General features: G+C 57.9%; 1 protein-coding gene across 1 annotated transcript in view; it reads right to left on the reverse strand.

Moving 5' to 3' along the window:
- Positions 1-3,988, reverse strand: part of SPNS2 (sphingolipid transporter 2) — a 32,455-nt gene extending 28,467 nt beyond the window's left edge. The window contains exon 1 of the mRNA XM_041000727.1: positions 3,601-3,988. Within this exon, the coding sequence (XP_040856661.1) occupies positions 3,601-3,973 (373 nt within the window). The 5' untranslated portion in view covers positions 3,974-3,988. The remainder of the gene's footprint in view (positions 1-3,600) is intronic.
- Positions 3,989-10,911: the final 6,923 nt, after the last annotated feature.

Consider the following 10,911-nt stretch of genomic DNA (forward strand, 5'->3'; position numbering starts at 1 on the left):
CAGGGAAGGGCTCTGCTTCTCCTCACCAGCCTCCACCCCGCCCAATGCAAGTGCCCAGTGCTGCCACCGTGGGCTGGATCAAAGGAAAGAAAATGGGTCTCAGGAATGGAACCGGTGGGGAAGGACTCAGAGTCCTTACACAGTCATTCACCAACCATAACCATAACTGAGGCCCCGCTCCAAGAACACAATGCTGCTGCCACCTACACCCTCCACCCAGCTTCCACTCTGCAGATGGAAGAATGGGGGCCCCCGGGGGCAGAGGTGGCTTTGGCACTAGGAAGGAGGGCTGGCAGGCAGGGGGCCTGAGCAGTCCCTCTGCCCCCTCTGCACCTTGGCAGCTGAGTGGGCTCTAGTGGGTAGGAGCCAGGGAAGGGATAGGGGGGACCTAGGGCAACTCAAACCACTAAACTGAACTGAAACACTGCCTGCCCAGAAGAGCTCCCAGTTCCCAGGCCAGCAATGGGGGAGAAGGGGTGCACCCCTACCCCCTGGGGCTGCAGAGAGCGCTGCCTGGGGTATGCACACCAGAGCCTTTCTCCTTTGTATGTCAGGGGCTCCCCCATTTGCACCAGGAGGCAAAAGCAAGGGGCTTGGACCAGGTACATGGGCTACAGTGGCAAGCCATGTCATCCACTTGCAGCCACACTCGTCAGGAAGAACCAGGAGAACCCAGCCCTCCTCACCTGCTTTGACGGCTGCCCGCAGGGGTTCTCATGGGGAGGAGAAGAGGCCATAATTAGCTGGATGTCTGGATGACTGGCAGGGCAGCCATGGGAATCGCTTTACCCCAGGATGGAGAAGGGAGGGGTTTGCCAAACATCCCGGAAGGCACGCTCATCAACAGGGGAGCAGACTGGCAAGGGCAGCGTGGCTGTGGCCAGGGCACAGCTTGACAGAGAGAGCAGGGAGGGGAAGGTGGCGGTGACATCTGTGACGCCTTCCTCCCAGGTGTTTCAGATGTGTCCGCCCCTTCATTTTGCTCAGCCCAGAACGCAGACGGTGGAGATCATCACACAGAAGGCGCTGGGGACAGCCACAAGGGCACACAGTTGGTCTGCCACACAGCCCAGCCTCAGGGCCCTGGCACTACATGCCCTAGACCCACAAGGTCCCCTCGGACAATGCTCCCCGCTGCTTGTGACCTTGACAAGCGCCGTGAAGGTAAAACCCACCCTGGCTTTTCGTGTGCAAAAGAATGCAAAACAGCCTACTCATAATTCTCATGTGGATGACATGTTGAACCACATTCACTACACTGACTTAACTAGAATATACTCTGAATTTTGATGAACCTGTTATGTGTATTTTTAAAATTATTTTTAATCTGACTACCAGAACATGTGAAATTAATCTGTGGTGTGTATGAAATTCCCTTTGGACAGAGCTGATCTCTACTTCAAAAAGGAGGAGAGAGAGAAATGTACATGAAGGAGGGTTTAAAGAAAGAGCGAGAAGCCTGCTTAATGCTTGGTCAGGGAGCTGGGGCTGGGTGGGTTCAACACATCCCAAGTAACCAAGCCACGCCCTTCCTGCATCTCCACCTCGGGCCTGCTAGGCTGGTCGGCAACAGGTGGGTTGGGGCCTGAGATGAGCATTCCCCTGCCTCTGGCACAAGACACATCAAGCCCTCATAGTTACCATGGAGATTGTAAATATTCCTAAAAACTGAACGTGGGGTGGGGGGGATGGGGAAATCTACTATAAAGAAAGAGCGAGAGAGAGCCAGGCTTATCCGGAAAGGAAATCTGTATGCCTCGTGTGTTGGGGGTGGGGCCGGGATGGCGGGATGCAGCGGGCTGTGTTTGCACAGGGTTTTCCGGGCTTTCCTTTGCTGCCCCCACGCCCCTCTTAGCTACTGTTCCCACTGCTCCTGTCCCCCTTGCCAGTGACCCCACAAAACTCCTATACTGTTCTCCCATTCTGCCACCTGATTCCAGGACTCCTGCTCCCAGCTTCTTCCCCTGACCCTGGCAGAGCAGCTTGCTCTAAGAACGTCAAACAAGGTTGTCTGGGGCTGGAAAAAGCAAGTTGGAAAATGACATGGCACCAGAAGCAGCTCCACTCTCTCCACCAGAGGCTGCCATCCTTTCTGGCCCACTTTGGGCAAGGGCTGCCCTTGAGCCTCAGCTTCCCCCTGCATGTGCAGAGGCTGGCTATGTACCAACTCCAGGTCCCTGATGTTCTCTGACTGCCCCCCACAGGGTGACACCTAAGCATTCAGGTGCCAGGTACCCAGACACCACAGCACATGCACCACAGGGTACACTTAGAGGGGCTCTGCACTCCTGAAAGCCATTTTGGGGGCCCCACCCAGAATCTGATGCTACTTCCACCTTCTTCCAAGTTCTCCAGTGCAGGGAGGAAAAGCCAGAGGCTTGGGAAGCCAGACCAGGGGGAGCTGCACCAGACTCCAAAGTGTACTCAACAGAGGAAGAGGAAGGAAGGCTGGCACCCAGCTGACAGGAAGTCCATGCCAGGGCACTCATTCCTCTAGCATCTGAAAAACATTTTCTGTCTCTCGGGCAGGTTCTGGGCCAGCACATCAGGTGCCCAGTACTGCAAGGAGCCTGCACCTAAAGCCAGCCCAGCTAGGTTTCTTCCCTCTCAAAGCTGCACCACTGGCACGCAACCTGGGGCAGCACCCCAAAACCCCCTGAGAAGCCCCAAAGGAGAACAGCAGAAGGAATCGCAGGACCCCAGCCAACTTAAGAACCAATCAACTCATCAATAGGCAAAGACATGTAAACAAGCGGAGACCAGCCCAAGGTCACGCACCAAGTGCCCTGGGGGCAATGTGGAACTGGAGCCCCAGTCTTCCAGGCACCCCAAGCTCCAGGCCGTTGGCCAGGGACACTCACAGGACGAGGCCAACCTGCTCCAGCCGCACCCCCAGCCCCAAGCCCTAGCGAACCCGAGAAGACGCCTTCAGGCCTCGGGCCAGGGCCAGCTGCAAACCGCATCCTCGGTCCCCAGGCGCCGCGGACCCGCCCCGCCCCTCCCTCGCTCCCCGCAGGCCCGAGCCTTTGTCAGCCACGCGCTCACACACACAGCGGCGCTGCCACGCGCGCACACGCCCGGTCTCCCAGGCGCACACCCGCAAGGGGCGCACACACTCGCCGCACGCACGTAGAGGGGGGTTAGTGGAGGTGGTAGCAGAAGGAAGGAACTAATGGGCCCTGGACCGACAGACCGCCTGGGCCGGAGGACGAGGAGGAGGGACCCGGGAACCTGCGGCTGCGGCGGGAGGGGGCGCGGAGGCAAGAACACAGAGACGCAGAGGAGAACGGAGGAGGACAACGGATGGGTGGCCAAGGCTGGCGAGGACGCGCCGGCGGATCCAGGGGTGGGGACGCCGCAACCTTTGGCCTTTGGAGAGAGTGGGGCGCGGGGGGCGGCTCTGGATTGGCTCCTGGAGCTCGGGGACATCACTTGTCCTGTAGTACCTGGACGGGGAGCCCTTAAGGGACTGACTCCACGTAGCGCTTGGGCAGGAGGGCCTGGAAACCAAAACCCCCCTGGGACTCCTTGCGGTAGGGGGCGGGAGCGAGGATAGGTGAGGGGTCCCTGGTCCTTGGGCTGGGTGGGGCACTCGCTCACCTGCCACGGTGTACCTGTCCAGATAGTTGAGCACGTTACCCAAGCTGAGGATGGCAGCGGCTGCCCCTCGCCCGCGGCCCAAGCTGGCCGGTTTGGGTTGCTGCGCGCCGGGGCCCTTGGAAGCGGCTGCGCAGCTGGGGGTGCCCGGGGAGCTGGGAGGTCCGGACGGGGCCCTCCTCACGCTGCCCGACAGCGTCTGCACCTCATCGGCGGCGGCCACGACTCCTCCAGCGCTGCCCGCGCCCCGTGCCCCGCAGCAACCGCCACCGCCGGCCCCTGGCTGCGCCCCCCGGCGCCGGCGCCGCCGCTCCGCGTCCGCCTCCTCCTCCTCCGCGCCGCCCGCCGCCGCCGAGGCGCATTCCAGGCACATCATGCCGGCCGGGATCGGGGCGGCGGGGGGCGCGGGGGGCGCGGGGCCCAAGCCGGGCCCGCTCAGAGCGTGCGTGCGTCGCGGAGCCGCCGCTGCACCATCCCGGCCGGGCCCCGTCGGCTCCTCGCTCCGGCTGCGGCGCTGCCACCGCTCAGCCCGATGCGCCGCCTTGGCTGCCGCGGCTGACAGCTGCGGCTCGGCCCCGCCCGCAGGGCCCGGGCCCAATCAGCTCGGGCCCGGGCCCTGCCCCGCCCCGCACGTGCTGCCCCGGGGGGTGGGGTGGGGTAGGATGGGGTGGGATGGTGGGGGGAGACCTGGCTAAGGGCCCCTCCCGCCGGACGGGGGCGCAGTCACGCTGGACCCGTGCGGTCGTGGTCAGCAGCCGGAGCGCCACCGGGCTCACCCTCCACCCATCCTAGGGGGACTCCTAGCAGAGACTGGGAGAGAGGGCTGAGGGCTGGAGCCTAGGCTATTTGAACGACCTGGAGAGAAGGTTGTTCTGGACCATCCATGGTTCCTATACTCACATGCCCTGCCTTCATCAATTCCGGGGACGGGCACGAGTGGAGGAGAGCTCTGCGGTAAGAATCGAGAAGTGTACTTGGTGAGCATTGGCCCAGGACATCCCAACTCCAGGCCTCGTGCTGCCCCTGTGCCCATCCATTCCCATGAGCACACGCAGACTCTGCTCCTAGGCCACAGAGGGGTACCTGGGGTTTAGCAGTGAAAACCAGGACTCCCATGAGGACCCAACAAAGAAAGAAGTGTCCTCCCCTGTCCACGGCTTGGGCTACCAGCTGTGGGCCTAGGGGAGCTGTGGGCCTTGCGGGTAGACAGGCGGCTGGATCCCTGCCCACTGTGCTATAGCATGTGGCGTCGCCCTGGACAAGACACCCCACTCTGCCAGGCTCCCATCTCTTCTGGGTGGGCCTCAGACACCATCGGAGTGGGACATCTCCTTTGTAGTCACTCCCTTTGGGTGGGCGGGGAGAGGAACGGGGTCTCTCCTGTGTTGCTGGCCTCCACGATCCCTCTCAGAGGTGTTGTGTCCTCCCCGCTGCCCTTGCTGCCCTTACCCTTCTCTTCGGGGCTTTAATGGATAGTCAAAACCTTCACAAAAGCAAAGTGCAGAGAATAGACTTCTAGAATTGTCCAGAAATCAGATCATCGCTGCCTGCGTGCCACGGGCAGGTCCCAGGGCACGGAAAGGACCCCATTGTTTGTCAGAGGCAGGGTAGAAACTGACCGGGTTCTGAAGCCAGCCTCCAGGGCTGGGAGCTCCCATCCCACCGCAGGCTGGCCAAACCCTGTGGCCACCGGCAGGTACATCATGTGAAGGTGTCGGCCACAGTGAGTCACGGCATAGCCAACCGGTGACACAGCACGAGGCACCCTCCGCACAGTCTCTTGTGAGCAGAGTTAATCCCCAAGCTGGTGTTTCTTGGCGCCTTCGAGGTGTATTTTAAATTCTGCGAAGTAACTAAAAATATGCTTCAGCGTGTTGGGCATGAATGGCTGTGACAGGAGGGTTAGGAAAACAGATTTCATTCTGAAAGTTGCCTGCTGCCTCTTTCCAGCTTGCTGAACTCGGGTTTGCAGATAACAAGGAGCAAGTTCCATGGGGTGGTCTGGGATGACAGGAAGCTAACAGGCAAGAACACAGCTAGGAGTTCTTTGGGGCTGGAAGGGGGCCCTGGCCTTGACCTTCGTAACTGTGGAATGGTACCAGCCAGAGAGGGTCATGTCCAGTGGAGGAAGAGAAAGAGGCATGACCCAAATCTGAGGTTCCCTCCTTCTCCCCAAAACCATCCTGGCAGCCGCAGCCCTGAGCTGGAGAAGGAAGGGAGGGCAGTTTTAGCCTGGACTTAGAGAATTATTTTTGTTGGCCGATGCTTTCCAGCACTGCCTAAGTCCCAGGGTAAAGGAAGGGAATGGAGCAGAGGCAGGGTAGTCTTTGTGCTGCCAACAAAGCCCACCACCCATTCCCAGTGTGTGAACTCAATATCAATCTCCCCCAGTGCGCCTTTATGTAAAGTTCAAGAGCCACCATGGGCAAGGTGGTAGGACAATGAGTCATTTCTAGCTGAGTGACCCTGGGCAAATCAACAGTGGCCTTTTAGAGACTCCTGGCAGTGCCCTTGGACCCTCAGCAATAGGATGTGCAGGGTTTCTATCACCATCTCACTGATGATGGAGCTGAGACCCAGGAGGAAGAATGAATTTGGCCAAGGTCACATACCTAGCGAATGACGGAGCCTGGACTAAGCCTAGGTGTGTCTACCACCTAATCCAGCACTTCCTCCACAGCCCCACAAAGCCACCGTCGGCTTCTGCAGGATTCAGTTTCAACATCCACATCAAGGGAAGCTGAACTCAAGGATGGTAACAGGGCCTTCTGGTTTGGCCACTTACCGGATCTGGATCATAACCTCAAGACCAGTGGGCCACAGGAAAGTCATGGCCATTCATTCTAGGAGCAGTTCAATGGTAAGGGTACTGGGGAAATGGTGGGGTGACCAGAAACAGGGATTCCCACGCTGAGACTTTCAGGAGCCTTTGCTGTGAGAGGGTGGGTACACGGTGAGTCTCTCTGAGGGAAGTACCGACTGCCACCTTCCTGTGTACTTGGTTGCAGAACATCTTGTGAACTAGGGGATGCATGTGCTCCCCCACAGCTGGTGACTTGCAGTCTGGTGCTCCTCCCCTGAGCCCATTGCCCTGAATGTGAATGTCTTTAAAATTCAGGCCTCAGCTGCTTCCCTAATCATGTGGCAGCCTCACCCTGGGCCACCGCTCGTGCACACCTGCCTCTCAGGGACCAACCAGCACCACTTGACACGGCCTCCCTCATCTCCAAGCACCAGATCCACACACATCTCCTGCACAATCCCCCTGGATGTCCTGCAGGCACCTTAAGGTCAGTGCACCCAAAACACAAATCATCTCTCCCCTGAACCTGCCGCCACCCCCATGGTGTTTATCTCTTGACAAATGGTGCCGCCATCCACATTGTCACCAAGCAGGAAACCTGGGAGCCATTTCAAGCTCTTTCTCCTTCAACTCCCTCATCTGGAGCCTGTTGATTGTTTTCATCAATATCTTCCAGTATTCCTATTGTGGCTAACATAACTCAAACCTCTCTTAGACAACTCAACAGCACCTGCTCCTGGATCCCACTTCGGTCTCCTGTGCATGCCTCTTGCCAATAGCTCTCTAAATCACACCCATGACCCCTTCACTGCTGTACAAAATGTCCCCATGGCTCCCTACGGCCTCTAGGATCAACTTGATCTCCAGGACTCCCCTCGGCCCTTCAGGACCCAGGAGAGTCTCCAGCCTCTTCTCCCAAAGTTAACCTCCACCACCCTGAACCTGGAGTTCCGTGAAGTAGCACACAGTGACTGCTGGGGTAGGGCAGTTGTCAACAGCCCCTGCTCTCCCTTGTCCCAGTGATGGGTCAGGTTCAGATTCAGGACCACGGAGAGCGTCACCCAAGCCACCCCCTCCAGGCACCCTTTAGTCCTGCGGTGTCTCTGCTTGCCCACCTGGCCTGTTCCTCCCTCCTTGAACTTCAGAAACCACACACAGACACTATTTCCTCCAGGAAGCCTTCCCAGACACCTGACCACCGGTCATTTCCTCCTCTGGGCTGTTGAGTAACCTGTGTACCCCTTCCACTCATTATGCTGATTATGTTTGTCCAAGAGTCTGCTCCTATCCACACATCCAGACAGGGAACCTCAAGGGCCCATACCCTGTCTGATTCATCGCCCCGATCCAATCCAGAGGAGATGCTCAGAGAATGTTTGTTGATTGAATGAGTAAATGACATTTAGCAGGTGCTCAGGAAATGGGTGGTGATTTGCATCAGGAGTCTGCTACTGAGTGACTCAGAAACCAGCTAGATCCCTCTCCCGGCCCCTCAAAAAAAGGCATTTTTTTTTCCTTCCCATTGCCTCCGCCCTCCTTCAGCCTCCACCTGCTGTTCGCCTCCACCCTTTGATTAGCCTTCCCCACGAGTCGCCACCCACGGGTGTACTGCTTCTGCTCCTGCTGTTGCCAAGCTAAGGGCTTGTGAGAACCCCACTCCCACCCCCAGCCTGGGCCTGCCTCACGAGTTTTGCTCAGAACGCTTCGTCTCTGCCTCCCTCCCCGTTTCAGACAGATGGCTCCAAGTCCCCACCAACCCGACGTTCCTGTTCTGTCATCTGAACACTGAGAATGCCTTCTAATTTCCAGAAGCTTCAGTCTCCTTCAAGTGCCGACTCAGGCAATCAGAAATGAACTTCAAGAACATGGAGCCTTGCTTCTTCTCTGCCTCATGGAGGGGCCGCCTTGGAGACAAAGCCTGTGACCTGCCCCAGGTCATTGCAGTAGACACCTCATTTGGGGATTTGTCACTTCGTTTTGTTTTGATGGTCAAAATATGCACTCCCCTTCCTAATGGCACTCGACTTTCCAGATCTTCACACTGCTATAAATCAAGGACATGGGGAATGGGATCCAAGCCAGCCCAGCTGGACACTCTTGCCCAGGGCTCTAAATCTTGAGTAGGTGGCAAGAGAATAGGGAGAGAAATGTGTGGCACTCTGGCAAAGACTCCTCATGCAATAGTCCAGAAACCCTGGCTATTCAATCTTCCCTTCCCATCACTTCTATGGGCTCCTATTGTGCTTCCAAGAAATCCCTTTTCTGTGGAAGGCACTGCTGTGGTATGCAACCTACAACCTAGATGGATGAGGCCTCGCAAAAGGAGCACTCATGGTCATACACCCCTCCCCAAGCCACCTCGGCTGCCTTCTCGCAGCTGACAGCAGAGGCTGCGCTGGCTCACGCCACCCTGCATGGCCACCCAGGCAGGCAGGACAATCACACACTTGGGCAGGGGATGATACACAGAGATCCACACTATTTAGTGTTGTGGGGAGCAAGCCAAGATTGAGGTTCAGGAATCTAGATTGCACGTGTTATGCTACCCTCAAACCTTAGATCAGAGTGGAAGTTTTCCCAACACCTCAAAAATCCACACTTTGGTAGGCTCACGCACCAACACAGGTGAGCAGGTCATGCGCAGGCACATGGACAGACATAGCTGCCTGCAGGGTGATACCTGGGAGCGGGGACGGGATGCTGTGTGCGTGTGTGTTTGTGCATGTACGCAAGCAGAGCAATCAACACACGCAGGAGTGAGGGCAGACAAGAGGACGTGTCCTGCTGGGCAGCATTTTTTCTTCCTGTTGACATTCCCAACAAACAGGCACAGAGCCTTAGAGACAGGGATTACCCAATAAGTGCCCTTCAGGCTGGGAGGATGGGTTCTATTCACCTGACTCCAACACTCCAGCCCAAGTCACTGGGCTCTCATGGCTCCTCTACCTGCGACCTCAGCCCACCAGGACTGGCCCCAAAGAGCTAAGCAAAGCTGGGGCCAGGGCTGGCTGCCAGGGAGCCACTGAGCTCAACCATTCCACGGGGCCACCTGTTCCATGGTTTACCCCACCACCCACACCTTACCCCTACACCACTCTGGACAATAACACCCTACAAACTCCTGGCTGGGTACCAAAGCCCCATGATACCTGGGAAGTTCCTCCTTGCCTTTTCTGACATCCAAAAGCACTTCAACCAGAAGGAATGACCCTGGATTTCAAGATGAGAGCCCTAGCTCCTCCACTGGCATCTAAAGTCCTGCTGGTCCCCACCACTCTCTCCCACCTCCTCTCCCCACTGAGGGCACACACACACGCTTCTCTTTGGCCACCCCATATCCCTCCATGATTCATGGCACACTGCCCCTTCCCCTGTATCTCTACCTTCCCTATCCCCTCCGCCTAGAATTTTCTTCCCCAACACCTACTCCTTTCCTCTGCTACAGAGTCACCTCTTGGAAGGCTTCTAGGGGGAGGAAGGACATGGGATGTGTGATCCCTTCCTCTACCCACGAGTGTGGCTCACTTGGCCTAGCCAATGTTTCCCTGCCCTGCTTTGGGCTTGAGGTCCAAGGGCAGGGTTAGAGTCTGTCTGATACAATGTCTGACACTTGGGTGGGTTCACAGTGATCCATGTTTATAGAATATGCATGAATGAGGTTTGGACTCTGCCTCCTAGCTGCCAGGACCCTGGGCTGGTAGAGCGAGTGGTGGAGGGGACAGCTGGTGTGGGTGCTACACCTCCAGGCATAGAGATTCTCTCGAGGCCTGGCCTGGAAAAGCCACAGTTGACACCACTCTCAAATAGAACCACTTGGGGTGGGGGGGAGGTTGCAGCTCTGAGACAGCCAGTGAGACAGAGGAACCAGGACATCCCAGCTCTAGCACAGACTGTCTGCCTCCTTCTCAGGAAATCAGACATCCACCTTGTCACTTGGGTGCAAGCCCAATCCATGAGCTCAGAGAGCCAATGGTGTGCACCACCTGGTGAGCCTGGGGACACCGGCTCCTAAGGGACAGCGGGCTCCAGGGGAGCAGGGGTGGACTGAGCAGGAGAGCCAGCTCCTTCAGCTTGTCACAGTCATCACTGCAGCCAGGGAGGACCCTGCAGGAGGCTGGGGCTGTGCACGAGGCTGCATCCCTGCTCTGCCCCCACAGCTGCTGTGAGGCAAGTCCTGCTCGGCCCAGTGAAGGCGGCAATCACAAGTGAACAAGTGATGGCCTGGCGGGGCTCCAGGGGAGGGGAGCACGGGCTCAGGGCTCACGGGCAGGCAGAACATGCCTCCCCGCTGCTGCCCGCCTGGAAGCTGCTCATCTCCTGCAGGCCGCTGAGCCGAGCCACTCTAATCCAGCAGCGAGTGTGGGTCCCGCAGAGCTGCCCACCCTCTCCCCTCCAACAAGGGGAGAGTCAGAGGGCTTGGAGGGTGGGGACCGGTGGAATGCAGACCAGAGCATGGCCAGCAGTGTGCGTGATAGCCACTAAGCCCCATGTAGTTGTCTCTGTAGTGTTGG

This window comes from Ochotona curzoniae, unplaced genomic scaffold (genome assembly GCF_017591425.1).
Source record: "Ochotona curzoniae isolate NIBS_2020 unplaced genomic scaffold, NIBS_Ocur_1.0 scaffold_2453, whole genome shotgun sequence".
In the NCBI taxonomy this organism is placed as follows: domain Eukaryota; kingdom Metazoa; phylum Chordata; class Mammalia; order Lagomorpha; family Ochotonidae; genus Ochotona; species Ochotona curzoniae.